The sequence below is a fragment of the Mytilus trossulus genome, chromosome 4 (genome assembly GCF_036588685.1).
Source record: "Mytilus trossulus isolate FHL-02 chromosome 4, PNRI_Mtr1.1.1.hap1, whole genome shotgun sequence".
NCBI lineage: Eukaryota > Metazoa > Mollusca > Bivalvia > Mytilida > Mytilidae > Mytilus > Mytilus trossulus.
In genome coordinates, this window is record NC_086376.1 from 1,642,156 (window position 1) to 1,662,499 (window position 20,344).

The 20,344-nt window shown below is 32.1% G+C and overlaps 1 protein-coding gene across 1 annotated transcript in view; it reads right to left on the bottom strand.

The window, feature by feature from the left end:
• Window positions 1-16,595, bottom strand: part of LOC134714470 (chondroitin sulfate synthase 1-like) — a 28,764-nt gene extending 12,169 nt beyond the window's left edge. Inside the window, exons 1-2 of the mRNA XM_063575750.1 lie at window positions 16,431-16,595; window positions 15,197-16,063 (exon numbers count right to left, since the gene is read on the bottom strand). Of these exons, the coding sequence (XP_063431820.1) occupies window positions 15,197-16,048 (852 nt within the window). The 5' untranslated portion in view covers window positions 16,049-16,063; window positions 16,431-16,595. The remainder of the gene's footprint in view (window positions 1-15,196; window positions 16,064-16,430) is intronic.
• Window positions 16,596-20,344: the final 3,749 nt, after the last annotated feature.

The following is a 20,344-nucleotide window of genomic DNA, read 5'->3' on the forward strand; positions in this document are numbered from 1 at the left end:
CTGACTATGGTTTAACCAGACCATGACAAAACATCTCATCTTACTTATCTTAATGATGATGACGCTGCTTATCATGTAGGTAACTGACTTTTGTTACTCATATGTCATGCTCATTCTAAAACTGTGTACACAGCAATCTGGATGTCCTTCAGATTATCACAGTTTCTAGAAAGAACATGAGAATGAGTTATATTGATTGTTCTGAAAAGTTATGATTTTGTTCAGGTAATTTGGACAAATGATAACCGGTGACAATTCACCATGTAGAGAATAGGTATTTTTCTATGTAAAATTTTCAACCAAGAGCAGTTTTTCTAATTTGATATCCCACTATATACTATATAGTAAACAATAATTGAGTGTCTTAAACAATTGTACATGTATTGGCATTTAATACCCAAATCTCTGGATCCCAATATTAAAGCTATATACACAAAGGATGATTGTGGCAAAGTTTGGTTCCAATAGCCCAGTAGTCTCAACTCTAGGGAAAGGAATTTGTAAAAGTTTACTAAGGATAACAGTCAGGGTTGGGAATCTCAATCAAGGCTATATAACTAATTCAGATGAAAAAGGTTGGTTCTCTAATTATTTTCTTTTAAATAAAAAATATCTTATTGGGAACATATATATTAAGATTTTTTGTGTTATTGAAATTTGCTATTACAAAATATTAGGAATTATTATAAATTAAGGAATGTATCTCCCTCGTGCAAAGCTCTGATTCATTTACGAATTTGGCTATACCTTTTGGACCTTTTGGATTATAGCTCTTCATCTTTTATATATGCTTTGGATTTCAAATATTTTGGCCACGAGCACCACTGAAGAGACATGTATTGTCGAAATGCGCATCTGGTGCAACAAAATTGGTACCGTTGATTTTATTACTACCACTGGGTCGATGCCTCTGCTGGTGGACTATGAGTCCCCGAGGGTATCACCAGCCCAGTAGCCAGTACTTCGGTACTGGCATGAAAATACGGATTTTTTGTGTTATTGAAATTTGCTGTTACAAAATATTAGGAATTATTTTAAATTAAGGAATGTATCTCCCTCGTGCAAAGCTCTGATTCCTTTTACGAATTTGGCTATACTTTTTGGACCTTTTGGATTATAGCTCTTCATCTTTTATATATATGCTTTGGATTTCAAATATTTTGGCCACGAGCACCACTGAAGAGACATGTATTGTCGAAATGCGCATCTGGTGCAACAAAATTGGTACCGTTGATTTTATTAAATCACTACTTCCTGAACACATAAAAGAACACAACATCAAACAACTAGAAAAGCAACAATATGCTTATATTCAAAGTTAACTTAAACAGGAAATTTTAAAAACAAGAGAGAAAATAAACACATATTACAAAGTCCATTATAACAGATAAATGATTTAATCTTAATCTACTGGCTGTGTGCCCAGGATCAAACAATTTTAATTTTCTTGATTCCTTTTTGTTCATTATGTTAATGTCAAGATGTTCCGACTGAAATTCACATCACAACAAAAACGTTATGTAATCACTTTGGCTTACAAACATAGTCAGGTGCAGCAACAGGTTCTGCAGCCAAATGAAACAAACAATTATGGTATGTTAGCAGTGCTATATCATCTTTGGTATCTAGTACATCCTTGTCCTTCCTTCGGTCTATGTACATCATTGTCTATATATGTTATATATAGTTGCCTCATTGGCAACATTGCCATTTCTATTTGTTTTTAAACACTTGTTCAGATTGCACCCCTTGTATACCAAAATCAAACAAAATGGAAATAAAAGTATACAGAAATTATACAGAAACAATCATCATTCCATTCAAACATTATTAGAAGATATTTGTGATGACAGCTTTCATGAAGGCAAGCTTAAAGATTCAAAAAGGTAACTGTATTTGAATTATGTTTGCAGGAAAATTCTATATCTAAATGGATACACATTTATAACAAGCAAATCAATATGCATTTAATATTATAATGTTAATTTATTTATGTAAATAATATTTGCATAGAGAATATTTTTCCTCTTGCAGCTATGCTAACTCAATTTATGGCAACAGCACTAAACAAAACAATACAAACACCTGAGAAATCCAAGACACTCTTTTCAATCGTTCAACTTCTCCCAGTAAAAGACTGCAAAGTACCGGTATTCACAAGTTCTCAGCAAATTCTTGATTTATCTAATTTTATCATAGTCTTATTGTGAAATAATTGTGTAAGTATTTCTACTTAATTAGTACCTTTGGAGAGGTTTAGAGTGGAAAAGGAAAGGTCAAGAATACCATACAGCTCAGAATGCTTTGAAGTCTGACCGCATTATTACAGACACCACCTTAGTTGACCTCTACGTTAAATCAGTGACCTGTGTAAGCAGTACAGACAAACATCAATCATCTAAGGACAGCAACCTCTTTATGGATTAAACAGGTGTTGTAGATGCAGGCACGGAACATATGAATGAAATCATAATCATTACTATAGTTATCACTTTCTACATCGTAGAACCTACATAGTAGAACATCTTAACCACCTCCTAACAGTTTGTAGTCATACTTATAAAATTTCATAATGTAGGCAACAAAAAATCAAAATAACAACATTTGATAAATATAGGTAATTATATAAGACCCTTTCTGGTTAGTCTAAAGCTATGATGCCATAGTGAAGAAACGAAAAGAATAATGTTTTCTCAGGAACTTTTATCTGTAAAGTAAGCAGACACACCAACAAATATAGAATAGAGTTGGAAGGTATCAAACTATGACCTGATTTAAATTCATCCTTGTAAATATGATCCGTAAAATGGTCAACTTTCTAGCTGTTAACCCAATTGACAGATATTACCAGAACTTGAAGTTCTGTATATTAACATCATGATTAATAAACATTACTTGATCTCTTGAACTTTTCTTTTTACTGGAACAAACAATTGAACTACAAAGTTATTATATATATTTTTTAATCGTTCACTCATAGATATATATATATGCTATTATATCTATGGTTCACTTATATTAAGATAACTCTATCCACTGCGCAAATTGGCCAATAAAATGAGGTCGTTATGACAGGTCATCTGACCTCAAGTACCATGGTACATAATTATTAGATATATGTGAATTATAATCCCTTATTATAAACCATATTGCCAATAACTTGATGAAAGTGTCTTCACAAACGTTCAACCCAATATTTTATCAAGTAGGTTAATAGCTTTCTTGATAAGTTTACAATTATTACCGTTTTCTTCAGTTATCAATAGGTCTGAATAATCAAATAAAAAATTTAAGAATAGACAGGATTTAAAACAGGTGTGTTTAAATGTATAGCCTGTTATTTTTGAACCAATGTAAACATTTCAATATTTTAATTTCTAAGTAAGGATGTCTGCTTGCAAATTCCATCTGTTACAAACTGCCAAAAATGTACACCTTATCCAAACTGATCACTTTTTTCAGCTGTTTCAATAAAATGAATTGTCAAAAAAGCATGTTTCTGAAAGTTGAAAGCTTGCAGACAGGATATAGAAATGTTTAAATTGTTGCAGATTGTTACAGGTGGCTACTCAAGGTTTTAACACCTCTTTCTTATAGGTCTTTCAAAAGGTTAGCCTTTATGACCAACATGACTGATAAATATTTCTTTTTCAATTTCTCAACAGTCATCACTGACATACTAATCACAGTAAAATCTGATTCAAGCAACATTGCTGAGCCTAAAACATCACCTGAGCCTAACACATCACCTGAGCCTTACACATCACCTGAGCCTAACCACATCACCTGAGCCTAACACACCACCTGAGCCTAAAACATCACCTGAGCCTAACACATCACCTGAGCCTAACACATCACCTGAGCCTAACACATCACCTGAGCCTAACATATCACCTGAGCCTAACACATCACCTGAGCCTAACACATCACCTGAGCCTAACACATCACCTGAGCCTAACACACCACCTGAGCCTAACACACTTGAGCCTAACACATCACCTGGGCCTAAAACATCACCTGAGCCTAACAAATCACCTGAGCCTAACACATCACCTGAGCCTAACACATCACCTGAGTCTAACACATTATTTGATAAATATATATGTATATACTAGTAGAACAGCAACCCAACAGCACCATTTCCCAAAAAAAACATGTGGTAATTTTAAACGATAAACAGGCCCTTTTTAAAATTGTTATTTGGATGGACAGTTGTCTCATTGGCACTCACACCACATCTTCCTATATCTACTTACTGAACCTACTCCTTTGACAGAATCAAAGTCATGAACAGTCAAAAAGAACCACTCTAGTATGAACTAAGATATAAAGAAATATATACATAAACAGACAACATCACTAACTGGTATATACTAGCTATAAAATAGGTTCACACTAAACTGGACAGTTGAATCATCTTGATATTGAAGTGGTTCAAGAGAAATGAACTTATATACATGATATACATGTACCAAGATGTTACATCAACTAACTATTAACCACAATTCATTGAAATATTATGTGAATGAGCATTATATATCTTGACTTCATAAAGTATACATGACCTGTAAACCAAAATGATCTGTATACTTTAATATTTAAGTTTTGTTTACAAATAAGTTTAAAAATTACAGTTTACTCATTGCTTTCTTCATAAAAATACTTGTCAATCATCCGAGTTTTATATATTTTATTTGTCGATGTTCAGGTAGTACAGTTACCAAATCTTGATATCATAGAGTACATGCAAAGATCTGCAAACAAAACAAAAACTATACAACAACAAATTATTCTTTTTAAAAACAATTTGTGAATGAACCCAAAATGTGTAAATGTATAGACAGCATAAAGTACATTTCAACTGTAAACAATACTAAATACATTACACAATAACAGGACTTCAAACGTATCACATAACTTTATGACTATGGGACATGCAATGAGAACAGAAGAACAGACGAAGACATCTAAATCAAACCAACACATCTTAATTAAACCAAATAGTATCAAAATTGAATTGCGTAGTAAAATAGTAAAATAACAATTTAGGGTGCACAACTCTACCGAATTTCAAAGAGTGTAATAAGTTCTATGACTTTTCCTTACGTCATTTATATGAGAATTATTAATAAAAATAGTGAAATCTATTAAAAATACATAATAACACTTGAGATCAAAAACAACAAATGTTTAAAATGTACTTCAAAAAGAATATTAATCTGAAGGGATCTTATTGACCTAATTTTCAGCCCGATTCTAATGATAAATTAATTACTTTCCAAAATATGTACAACAAATAGCTGGTAAAAAAAAATCTAAAATCTGCAACCATTCAAGAAGATCACGAAGCAGACATATTTATATATATATATATTAGGTTACTATGTATGTCACATGATAATCAATAGTGCATCATAATACAAAATTTCAGGACAGGTGCTTATATCTGCTAGAAAATATTTCATAAATAAAAATTAAGTCAAGTAGCAATGTTTTGGTTCCTTCAACATTTTTTCATGAAATATTTGCCACTGGAATGTTTCCATAATGTTATGACTTGTATGCTGTTTTTCTATATCCTTAAGCATGAAAGAAGTCAACTAACAAACAGAATTGTAATAAAGACTGATGAGAGCATAAGAACATAAGGGCATTCAACCTTGTTATGCCTGAGGTTCTAATTTGAGGGAACACATCGGAGTCAATTTCAGGAAAAAGTAGATCTAAATATTTCAAAAAGTATTGTACATGTATAAACATGGTTCTTTTCATGGGAGAATTGTTTTGCCGTGCATAAACTTTTTGCAGTTAGGTAAAATTGGTTCACCGAATGAAAGTGCACTTTTTACATCAAAATTGTTGATTTGTACAAACTATTCCCAAAGGGGGCATTTTCCCACAGTTTATGTGTTTGCGCCAATTAATCTTTTAAAAAATACATGCTATGTTTACAGTTGCAAAATACACTAATATTGGGTACATGCATGATTTTAAATGAGAATTCTATTAAGAAAATTGAGAAAAAAAATAATTAAACATTCTAATACTAAAATTATCATTGGGAGCTTAAAATAGATATAAATTCATCATGAAGATCATAAAAAATGTTAATGTGTGTCAATCTTTTGAAAAAAGGTTCAGTTAGAAAAATCAATCAATTTTCAAATATTTGCAATTTATAAGTTTTGTATTTTTTTAGACATCCAAGAAAAGAGTCCACTTTAATTTCAACATCAGTTTTGTAAATATCATAACTACATGTAAATAACTGTCAATCAAAGGTTAAATACACATACATGTAACTAATTCAGATATATATAACAATTTAACACTTGAAAAATAAATTGTCCCAGTTCAGGAACAAGTTTATTTTGTTTAGCTTTTATACCTCAAACCAATTATCCATACAGGCCAGGAGAGAACAAATATACAAGTATACATTTAGGTTACATGGTCAATTAACATGGATTGAAGCAATGCACCATAAATGCATTATATATGTATGTCCATTGCAACAAAATACTACAAGCATTAATGCAAATCAGTGCAAATCAGTGTTGTAATGCACATCTTATTTCACCCCCTCCCCCCTTTTTCATGCTGTAAATGTATGTTATACCTTTCTTAAAGGTTGCCTAATATCTATCTGACTAAATGGACTTTTTTCAGGTCTTTACTACAGCTATTTCAAAACATGACTTATTCATTCTTGTTTAAATAACATTAGGCTTTATTCTCCAATTTTGCCAAAATTTCAAAAATATACTTTATATTTGTTATGGGGCCAGCTGAAAGACGCCTCCAGGTGCTGGAATTTCTCGCTACATTGAAGACCTGTCATGGTTGGTGACTTCTGCTGTAGTTTTTTTTTCTTTTCTACGGTTGGGTTGTTGTCTCTTTGACACATTCCCCATTTCCATTCTCAATTTTATTTGATGTAAAATTTTCTCATTTCTAATGTGCAATATTGATAGAACGACTTAATTTGAGTAAAAAATGCTGAATTTCTGCATTTTTTAAAGATATAAAAAGATATGGTATGAGTGCTAATGAGACAACTCTCCATCTGAGTCACTATTTGTAAAAGTAAACCATAATAGTTCAAAGTATGGTCCTCAACACGGTCTTCAAAGTTAACTACAACATGGAGCCTTGGCTCAAACCCAACAGCTTCTAAATTTCTCAGAAGGGCTTCATAATGTTTAATTCTCTGCTTTCTTCTTTAAATGAACATATATAATTGTAAGTCTGGTATCTTTTACAAATTTTATTTCTGGCTGAAACAATATCCTTCAAGTAAATCTGTATTCCTTCTTGAGGACAATCTGACTTTTAAGGATAGGTCAGTGAAAGTTAGAAAATAAAATTAAACTTACACTCGGTGAGTAACGTTGAAAAGCAAACAGGAAAAAGTGCAATGTAAACCTTGGAAAAAACTTGATTAAACATTCAAATTACAGTGCATTAATCTTACATTGAAAAGGTGAAACGTGGATCAATGCCTATAAAATTTATGTTCTATTTAACAGTAATATGAAGTTTGCCTATTGTGTAGAGGTTGCTCAGTTACACTGTAATCCAATGTCATTATGACATAACAAACCAAAGAAAAAATAATGATAGATTCTACTTATTGCAATACCCCACTGAAATGTGCACACCTGACTCAACTTTTAAAATCTAGTCTAAATCAATTTCCAAATGTTTGAATGGATATAAAATGGCATGAATTGCCAAAATTTAGCAAATTAAAAACATATCTAGTTTTTACATGCATAATATTTCTTCTAAGATCTTATCCATCTGGGACCTTTGTTTACTTTTAAAAAGTTCTATTAATCTTCTAGTTGCAGGAAGAAAACCTGTGTCTATTGTGTCTTATGGTTTTCAGTGTTGTTGGGTTGCTGTTTCAATGAAGTAGAGTCAGCATCTCCTTTTCTACAAATCATTTATCATGTAGATTTTCCCTTTCTTCTTTAAAATTCACAATTGAATTGTCTTTAATGTAAATAGATACAATTTTGATATAAACTTAAAACTAAAAAATGTCCTGGTCTTCACCCAGCTTTTTTGTAGAAATTGGGATTTGGGGGAAGCAGACATTTCAGAAATTTTCTTAATGATCATTTCTGATACAAAAACAAATTGTTTTCAAGTTGAAAATGAATAAAAATGTGTAATTTATTGAGAAAGGTAAAAGATATAAAATTAGCTAGGGAAGTTTCTCAAAATAAGTCTTTTGACCACATTATACCATGAGGAAAAAACAAAATTATATAATTGATTTCAATTACAATTACATTTTGGAATCGTGTCCCCAATCTCTTTTCAGCCTATAAAATTTCTTTTTTTGAGTATAACTCTGCTCTTATTTACTGGTCTGACTAACATGACTAACGCAACAGGGTTTTATCCACATTCCTTTGGTTCAGTTTTGTATTTCCAAATTTCAAAAGAACCCTGAAATATGTATGTTGATATAAAAGATGAGGTATGAGTGCAAAAGAGACAACTCTCTATTCAAGTCACAATTTATAAAAGTAAACCATTACAGGTCAAGGTACGGTTTATCATGTTTATTGTATTACAAAAATCTTTTTTTTAATTTTTATAATATTTATAACATTTTTTATTTTTTCAATTAAAAATTTCCCTTTATTTTGCTACCACTACATTCATAAAAATATGATTTATCTCATCCCACCATTTACGATGCAGGAAGCAAAACTATAAAACACATTGACAATTAATAATTGTCACAAATATATATTTTTTCACTTTAACAGATAAGCTAAAAAAATGTGCATGCATGATGCCTTTTCAAAATGCAAGTAAGATGAACCATGCCAGGGTAATTTTTCTTCCAGTAGTCTATCAGCTGTCAGGTTATATGAACCTACCAGACAATGCAAAGTCATCAAGCTCACAACAGAAGAAGATTTATGGGCCTGTGTAGGATTAGTTAATCCGCATTCTCAGACTATTTTAGATCTTAATCTTCAAAAGAGTTATGGCATTTGGATGTTATATGATCATCTTTCTTGATGTTTATCGCATCATTGAGATACCTATACAGAGAATATACATAGCACATGACAAGTCACTACTTGTTTTTTATTGGATCATCCGATAGTCGGCAGATTAGTATATTAGGTTATAGGGTGCTTAGCAGAGATTCTTCTTCCTTCTCTTATCTCTTACCATGCTTACAGAGAATATACATAGTACCTGTTTCTACTTGTTTTTCTATTGGATCAACCGATAGTCAGAATATCAGTATAATAGGTCATAGGAAGGGTGCTTAGCAGGGAGCCAGGGACTACTCTCTTATCTCATACCATGCTTACGGAGAATATACAATGTACCTGTTTCTACTGGTTTTTTAATTGGATCATCCTATAGTCAGCACATCAGTATATTAGGTCATAGGAAGGGTGCTCAGCAGGGACTTTGCTCTTTCTCAGACTCATTGAGATACATCAACAGTAACTTTACATTGTACCTGTCTCTACTCGTCTTTTATTGGATCATCCCATAGTGACCAGCATATCAGTATAATAGGTCATAGGAAGGGTGCTTAGCAGGGAGCCAGGGACTCTTCTCTTTCTCAGACTTGTTGAGATACATGTACCTCTACAGAGAATATTGTAATATTGTAACAGTCTCTATTAGTCTTTTATTGGATCATCCAATGGTCAGCATATCAGAATAATAGGTCAAAGGGTTCTAAGCAAGGAATCAGGCTCTTTTTCACAAAAAAAAAAAAAGCAAAAAAAATCCTTATATTGAGTTATGAAAAATTTAGGAAAACTTATGATAAACCTTAATCATAAAATTATTTTTAAAAGGAATCACTGCCCTTCTAAGAGAATTCACGGAACACAATGGTTTTCTGTGTCCACTCATTATGTATGATGTAGTTATGGAAAGAATCATCAACCCTTGGTGTGGGGTGGTATGTGTGTGAGCAGCTATGACAGCTTTCAGTAAATATCAACATAGGATATTAGTTTGTGGATATTGACAGCATTTAAGTTTAGTACAATATAATTTATAAATGACTGGGAAACTTATTATATGCATATATTTCTCTTCTCTGTCTTTAAATACATGCATAATCAAAGAACGAGAAAAGCCACCTGTTTCAGCAGCTATATATATATTCAAATGACTTATAATCAGGATTTGATTCTTATTTTACTGTTTCAAGGGTTGTCTTGACATAATGGCTTCTTAAATTCGTAAATTGAGAATGGAAATGGGGAATGTACATGTATATCAGAGATATATTTAAAACGGTTTATTATGAAGAACTCTTTCTGTAATTTATAAAGTTCTTGCCCGGACACTGTTTTCTTACTTATAAATAATGTGTTGTAGAAGTAATTACTCAGTAAATTTGTTTTCTCATTCATATCTTAAGATAATCAGTTGTTTTTCAATTGTGTTGTTGGAGTGCTGTCCCATCACAAATTATCATACATGTACTGTACATCAAAATTATCATACATGTACTTTACATAAAAATTATCATACATGTACTGTACATAAAAATTAACATCTTTGATTTACATGTACTTCAAACCATTTCTCTCTATGATCCACTTTTTGAACCTGACTTAAAAATTCCATAAATTTCTAAACTTTCAATACCATATGAATGCAGTGTCCATCAAATAAGAAACTTTTTAACCCGAAATTACTCAAGAAAGAATCTGTTCCCAAAACTTTAACAATCCATCAAGTTTTCAAATATGTAAAAGTTAGAAATCAGACCTTTTCTAGACAAAGGTGTCAAGTTACATGTAACCATTATTTCCAATATATAATATAACCCCTTCTTTTAAGTCAAGGTTTTAATAGTTAGGGAAATATGAAAAACTATATTTAATTGTTCTTCGGAAATGGTCTATTGGTACAAGCAAACCTAAATCCACTCAATTCTTAATGACCTCTTCATGCCCCCTGACAAAATGACACTTTTAACAATGTTTAAAATAAATAAATACTTTCATGAATATTTTCTTTAACCTGAGGATATTTTTAAGACTTCATTATCAATTCAAATCTTAGGGATGGACAAATCATTGTCCAAAGTTATTTTCACATAAAACAAGACATGTGTGTATTTCAAATATATTAAGATGGTTTATCGTGACGAAAATACACTTTTAGCAAAATCCACCCATTGTGGACTTATTGTATAATTACATCCACATCATTTGAACTCTGTAGAATAGTTGTCTCACTGGACATCATATCACATCTTTTTTAATTTTATAATGAGGACCTTTCTCAAAATATATATATATATAGATAAATTTGTAGAACCAACCTTTATAATATAGACATGCTATAAAAAGTGCTTTTGGAAATTTTAAATTGTTGGATCAAAATTGAGAGCGTGAACTTTTAAGCCTGAGAAAGATAGCGAGACAGACAAATAGATGTCTGACATTTTCGCCTCTTTACTGCACATTGCAAGACCCAGACCTAATTGTAACGTAACAGTATAATGTATTTATATGCTTATACACGTATCATTTACAAATTATAAAATAAATTTAACCTAGCTGTATAACAAATTGTTAAAATTACACTTTTTTATAGATGTTTAGTGTGATGTTTTATAAAATACAAATGAATTATAAAAGATCAAATTCAAATTAGTGCATAAAGCTTTGTGATACTATGAGAAACTGACATTTAAAATATGCAGAAAAAGAGAAAAAATAACAATAACTGTACATCATGTACATGTGAAAAGTGATTTTCAGGTTTTCCATTGATCAAATATGCCTTAGCTGTTTTGAAGGGCTTATTCACTCTAATGAGGCACATAATCGTTCAAAACAGTTGTTCCAAACGAATAGTAATTGCAGGTACAGTACAAACAGACAGACAGTCATTCAGTTAACTTAAAAGAGAGGGGAAAGTTATCAAAGGGATAAACCCATATAAGTCAACATAAATTGACAGTACAATACCATTTTATATGGTGATTTTTTTTTATAATGATAGGGGTCATTAATGATATATTAAAATATCGCTTTAAATTTTGGTGGCGATTTTTTAGTGTTTGTGGGTCACTCAACAATGCTCAACAAAATATCACTCTTAGTGGTGATTTTTTACAGTGTTTGTGTGTCCTTCAACAAAATATCACTTTTAGTGGTGATTTTTTACAGTGTTTGTGGGTCCTTCAACAAAATATCACTCTTAGTGGTGATTTCTTAGTGATTATGTGATTCTTTGCTTATATAGTTACAGTAATTGTGGATCATTCAATTTAATTATAATATCCCTAGTACTCTTGGTAAAAGGTGGTGATTTCTTCACAGTGATATATTTTGTGTACTTGGTCATTCATTTAAATATCACTCCTAATGGTGATTTTAGCAGTGATAGTTGGTCATTCAATTAAATATCACTCTTGGTGGTCATTTTATACAGTAAATAGATATAGGAAGATGTGGTGTGAGTGCCAATGAGACAACTCTCCATCCAAATAACAATTTAAAAAGTAAACCATTATAGGTTAAAGTACGGCCTTCAACACGGAGCCTTGGCTCACACCGAACAACAAGCTATAAAGGGCCCCAAAATTACTAGTGTAAAACCATTCAAACGGGAAAACGGCTGAATTTAAAGTGATTCACTATAAAATATCATACATATATATATTCCATAAGAATGTATGTATATGCCTGACAGTTAGGGTCATTGATTAGTGATATTACTGTACATGTATCTTCTATCTCCCTATTACTGTACATGTACCTTCTATCGCCCTATTACTGTACATGTACCTTCTATCGCCCTATTACTGTACATGATGTATCTTCTATCGCCATATTACTGTACATGTACCTTCTATCGCCCTATTACTGTACATGATGTACCTTCTATCGCCCTATTACTGTACATGATGTACCTTCTATCGCCCTATTACTGTACATGTACCTTCTATCGCCCTATTACTGTACATGATGTACCTTCTATCGCCCTATTACTGTACATGTACCTTCTATCGCCCTATTACTGTACATGTACCTTCTATCGCCCTATTACTGTACATGATGTACCTTCTATCTCCCTATTACTGTACATGTAACTTCTATCGCCCTATTACTGTACATGTACCTTCTATCGCCCTATTACTGTACATGATGTACCTTCTATCGCCCTATTACTGTACATGTACCTTCTATCGCCCTATTACTGTACAGGTACCTTCTATCGCCCTATTACTGTACATGATGTACCTTCTATCGCCCTATTACTGTACATGTAACTTCTATATCGCCCTATTACAGTTAGGAAACACTGATAACCATAGAGTTTTATTTTAGACTGAATGTAAAGTTTTTGACAGAGGAAAAAAATCTTTAATGTACTGCACTAACCATAACTGTTAGGGTACCAGTAGGTTGGGTTGGCCGAAACACATACATTTTAGGCCATAAGGGATATATATTTAACTATTTTGAATGGTGCAGTTCACTACTTGAAATAAGGCATTGTTTGCTCTGCCTCAATTTTATAGAAGCCATCTCTTTGAACTCATTTCCTCATGTTTGTGTATCTCTTAAGTTTGTATTATGCAAAAAAGATCTGTAGAAGGGGTTCAATTTCAAAAGATTTGAATAATTCAAATTTGACTGCTACACTTAAATATGCTAAGTTTCGTCTTAAATCATCAGATCACTTTGAAATATAAATTAAATTTCAATACCTGGAATACCAACATGACCAAGGCAGTTTTCTTGAAGATTTCTCACTCAAGGGCATAAAATTATGATTTATTCACACAGAATTTTTACAACGGAAATACATGTCTAACTTAATGTTTGTAAAGTATCTTATCCACAAAACATGCAAAGCTAGCTCTCTTAGACAGACACATGTTCTTTTGAGAAGTCTGTCTAAATAGGGTCTGTCTGCAAATTTCAAAGTAAATTATGTTGAATCATTGTATGAGATGTTAATGAATTGTGATGTTATGATGATCAATTAGCGACTTATTGTTTGTAGTAATAAAGAAAACATTTTTACAATGTGTTATGTAATTAACATTCTACATCTTCTCATGAATCAATCAGAACAACGAACCCATTACAATGTATTGTAGATACAATAAGATACAGTATCAGTGAGTCCACAATACAGGTGATTAATGGGCACGGAACACATGTAGAATTGGAAATCTATTTCTGGTATTCCTAATTAGAAAACATGTAAAAATACATTTGTACATACAAGCACCTGTCAATTATCTACCATATGTTTGTACATTATTGTTCATGTATGTAATTGTTAAAGTCATTCTTTAAGTGAGAAATTAAATTAAAGGTTATTTCCCTTTAACAAATAGACAATTTTTATATTTTTATTCATTTAAAATGGTTTTTCTGGCATTATGTCTGGATAATGTGTAATTTAACCTGTTTACAAATTATGCATTCAAAAGAAATGGAATTAAGCAGTGTATAAGCAGTGTATTCAAATTTTTATACAAATGAATGCAAAATATGTAATAAAAATTTCAATTTAACAGACATCTTGACAACTAATTAGATAAAAAGCATGGGTGCTATTGTCTAATACATGTACTGAAGTCAGCTAGTGTCTTATACATGTAATGATCACGTACATTTGTACTGTCATGTCTATTTCTTTATTACATTTACATGCAGAAAATTAACCACTCTTAATGTTTTTGGTCAGATAAAAATTAATTATAAAGGTCTTAAACAGACATTTCATGATATCAAAAACTATAAAAGAATAACTCCTTTGTAGCATATATCTCGCTTAAATATTCCAAATAGTGACAAGGAGTGAGTGATCTTAAAGTACAATGTAGGGAATACCATGTATACATGGTATAAGGCATTTACAAAATGTATACTGTGGATTCATTGGTTTTCGTAGGTACCAATTTTCATCATTGATGAAAACTTGCATCATCATGGATATTTAATTTTATGGTTTTGGCAATGTCTGCATACATTCCTTTAGAAAATTTGTAATTCATTGAATAAATTCACTTTTCCCCTGTACCCAAGAAATCCATGAAAAAATTGGAATCCAACAAATGAATCCACAGCACATATATATAAACGCCAGGTCAAAGTTAACCAAAGGCTTTGGTTTCAATGTAGACAATGGTAGATGTACATGTACATATACTAACCTCAAATGCCCAGGTACAGGATGAACCAGTATATCTGCGTACACATCTACCAACTTCAACATCTTCATGAGTTGTCAGCAAGTTTTCAATACAACTGTGTACATGTGGGCCAACATGCCTCAAGGTAGTGTGGCTGAACAGAATTCCAGGCCCTCCCATGCAAAAGTTTTCATGTCTGTTCAAAAAAAGTTTTCCTATTTCTTCCTTTTTTCCTAAACCAGCTTGGCCAATGAAATGGGGAACAGAGCTGTTTACAGAGCGTAGAAACTTTTCAATTTTGTCCCCTTTAACAAAAACATCATCATCAGCACGCATAAACCACTCAAAATTGTTGATATAGTTATCATGCATGTATTTTAACATCAAAAGAGACTTTCTCTGAGGTGGATAAGAATCATCAGTACCGTCTAAACTAACCAGTGGAATTTCTTTTTCGGTTGTTGATCCTTCACTGGAGAAGAAGATGACTTTGCAGGTTCCACTACAAGAATTGGTCCAAGTATTAAAAGCTGCAACAGCTCGGGTATCAAGATATTTTTTTGCTGTAATCACACCAATAAGAAGGAAATTTTTGTCATTTTTGTTGATATAACTATTCAAATCTAAGCCTTCTTTTGGTTTCTTTACTACAACTTCTGGTAAAGCATGATTATTGTGAAATTCAAGATGATCAACAGCAATGTTGACATGATAGTTTACATGGATTGTACGACAACATTTACCTGCCAATGGTGCACAAGGTAATATCTTATGTCTACACCAAGATGACAAAATTATTCCAAAGCATAATCCTAACACAATTCCAGCAAAATGGTGTCTTCTCAGTCCATTCTTTTTACCCATGGTCCACATTCCCCAAGACCAAGTCTGTCAAGAAAAACATTCCAAATACTGGTATCATGTAATATGTTCTCAGAAGATAAAATAATTAACTTAGTTTTTTAATCATCTTTATTTTATTGTTTACCCTTGTTTAATCACTTTATCAACAACAAAAATTATAAATCATTAGATAAAAAATAGAAAGCTAATACCCCATTGTTGTGTTGTGGTTATCATACGTTAATCGCCTGATTAAAAGGTCGATAGGTTCACAGACGGCTTAACAACTTTTTATTTATTCATTACTATGCAGAGCAAAACTTTTTACAATCATGTTCTTTGAGAAATTGTAATAAATAGATGAAATTATAAAGTTTTAACTTAGAAAATGAAAGAAGAAAATTAAGATTACCTTATCATTACGAGAAAGTTAAGTAAATTTTATCCATTCTTATTCTGTCGAGCTGTAAATACATCAAAGCTTTTCACTCCAATGAGCAACATGTTTCGTTATGAATGGAAATCATTTACTTCCGTTGAGAAAATAGGTGAGGAGGCTAAAAGTCAAAGGTCGTCCGAATTTTTCTTATCATCTGGTTACTTAAAATATATCAGTTTTTGGTACCAGTTGTAAAGTTGAGACTGGTACTGTATTCAATATTAAATCTTTTCCCTTCATTATTTATAGATCTTGTACCAGTCAAAAAGAGTTTGCTTGTTTTAAATTTTCTATAACTTCCAGTTTCAGAATGCCTTCGTTTATGATGAAAATAAAAATGTTTGAAAGAATTATAAATAATATGAATTAAATTATGGACATAAAACATGGATTTTTTTGGGGTAATATCAACATAATTATTAAACTAAAAATAGTATATCTATAATTGCTATTTACTTTCAACTCTTATAGTTTAAATTTTTACCATCCACAGAGATTTTCATTATATTATATATATATATATATATATATATATATGGGAAATGGGACAATAATATATACATCATGTACAATATTACATTTGTTCTAATTAAAGTACATAACAAATAAGTAAATAATTGAAACTAAAACAAAAGAAAAAGGGGGAGGTAGACAAACTATAAAAGACCTGAAGTGACAAATGTAAAACAATTAAGATGAGAAAACTAACTGCCTGATTTGTTTATATATTTCAATTCAAAGGGTTACATTAATTTCAACTAACATCAGTGAAATCAAATTAGGTCAGGACTATTTAAGCGTACGGTGGCATACAATGAACTATTTGTCACTGGACGTTACGCAAACCGTGAAAACTCCATCATACGAGGCATATACGTACTTATTTCTAGATACATCATTCAGGGATCTAAAATATAAGGTTTCTGAGTATAATACATATAGGTTTTACAGATGTCGGATCCTTATTAGATAATAGTAAAGAGATCTTGTAGGATATAGTATAGATGCACGCAGACATAATCCTACAACAAAACAGTGACCTTAATTTAGTGATGGTCTGAGTGTCCTTTTGGTATACACTGCACATCTTAATCATTCATATATTTGGAATAAATAGTTTTATATACTGAAAGCTTAACAACCCATAGAAGTATGACAGTGAGTAGTGCACACCGATGTAGTATAAACGACAGTTTTCCTGTCGAGGTCGGTGGTTATCCACGTAGGCTTCTACCTGTGAAATTGACCATCGTCGCTGCAAACGGCGTTAAACATCAACAAATATACTCGCCAAAGCCCAAATGGGGTTAAACAAGTTAAATATATAAACTATATATAAAAAAAAAGATGTGGTATGATTGCCAATGAGACAACTATCCACAAAAGACCAAAATGACACAGACATTAACAACTATAGGTCACCGTACGGCGTTCAACAATGAGCAACGCCCATACCGCATAGTCAGCTATAAAAGGCCCCGATAAGACAATGTAAAACAATTCAAACGAGAAAACTAACGGCCTTATTTATGTAAAAAAAATGAACGAAAAAAATATGAGACACATAAACAAACACCAATCACTGAATTTACAGGCTCCTGACTTGGGACATATAAATAATGTGGCGGAGTTAAACATGTTAGCGGGATCTCAACCCTCCCTCTAACCTGGGACAGTGGTATAACAGTACAACATAAGAACGAACTATAAAAAACAGTTGAAAAAGGCTTAACTCATCAGATGGACAAAAATACAAGTGGACGTGGCCGGGTACTTATACATCCCGACACAAAAAGAAACAATGGATAGATCTGAGAGTACTCGCAGTTATCTGAAAGCTAGTTCAAATCCACTAACAACTAATGATAAAATCATGCATCTAAGACTATGTGTATTTCATTATCCAAGTGTCCAATTTAAAGATACATTGAAAATATCAGTTGAAAGTGCAGGTCCTCTCAATCTAGTCACTTTATCAAACTAAAGTTCTAGCATGTGAACATTTTTGTTGATTATATCTTACCCCCTCCTATTTGTAAATCAACCATCTACATGCCTTTTGATAATGATATAAGTTGTGTTAGGACAAAAACCACGACGATGATGTATACTTTTGCCGTCGTTCCAAAGTATCCCACCCAATCTATTCAATGTTTTTGTCTTTCCCTAATTACACAATCGTGCTATACTTATCATCAAACATTTGATTTGCGATCAGCCTATGACGTACTGCAAAACATGGGTGGAAACAATTGTCTCAAATATCTTTTGTCTGAAGAACAAATAATGGACAACACATGCATGGAAATAAAATCATAAACAGATAAATATCGTAACACCTCCCAAAAACTTCTTATATATCTTTCTTTCATTAAGTACGATGAAAAAAACAAAAGAAAAAAGTTTTAGTCTGAGCCGTCAAGTGCATGTCTGCACTTTGTTGTAACTTGTATACATGTGCTATTATAAACATGCATATAATATTAAAATGTCTGCAATTATATGATGGACTAATTAACGTCAGTCGTGTCTCACCTTGCTTATGTAACTATCCAAAGTCAACTTGAGTTGATTAACTATCGAACACAACCTTTTTGCCATCGATTCAGAATATATGAGGCTATCAATGTCAGTCATTTTGTCACCGGAATCTTGGACACTTATATATATATATTATAATTTATCTCTTGGCCACAGCTTTAATTTCGTATAATTTACTGTCACTAAAATAAGACATAAAATTATTTTTAGCACATCTATATACTAGTATAAATATTCTATACAAATCACAAATGATTTCATATCCCACACCCTATTTATATCTCACATTTGTATTCATTTTTTTTTATATCTTTAAAAAAATAGTTTTGCGCCATCTTATATATATTATCATTTAGAACACTGTTTTTGAAAAAATTACCCTACAAGTATAATCTGATTGAGTAAAACGAATGTCTGATGTGGTACGAATTTCAGTAAAAACATTTTTGTGAATGCACACCCACCCCTTGACTGAATGAATTCAGGGCCATTTTGGTTATATACTGCTTTAACGCTAACTTTACAGTGGAAACATTTAGATATTTTGCATCATCCAGAGTCAGCTGTTTGGAATAAAAACTTCTCGTTTAGTAAATGGTAGTGGATCAACCAGTGACGGATCCAGAAATTTTCATAAGAGGGGAGGGGACAAACCGTCTAAAATATGGCCTGCTCCAGTCACGCTTCAGTTATTCTCCATATAAGTCAATCATTTTTCCCATAAAAGGGGAGGCCGGCCCGAGTCCCTGGTCCTCTAGATCAACGACGTGCTGTTTTTAGAGGTGTAAACCGGCAGTCGGAACACAATATAGGTCTTTGTTAAAATTTTCTATTGCAAATTAAAAAAGGACGAAGATCATTAAAAGCGCAGTGAAAAACAAAAGCCGAAAACTGACAGAAAATACCATGTCTAAAAGAAAAAGAGAGACTAAAAAAAGTTTATAAAACACAGTATAAATAATAAACTTAAGATCGAACAACTCGACACCATCAATAATGAGAGTGTAACTCATCTCTGGGGGGAAGAAGTTCCTGATTTACGGGTGGCTACCGTTGTTGCAAGTTTATCATAAAAGTCTGGTAACTATACGTACTGAGTCATATGGTTCTAAATTGCTACATACAGCTTTATTCAACGAAGAACAAAATCAGTAGCCTAGCTGTAGTTTAGTGGTTGTCGTATGATGCTGTGTTAAATATTTTTTCGTTCATTATTTTGTACAGAATTTAAGCCAGTAGTTTTCTGGTGAGTTGTACATTTGTCATTTCTGGACCTTTTATAGCTGACTATGCGGTTTGGACTTTGCTCATTGTTGACGGCTATACGGTTGTCTATACGGTTGTTA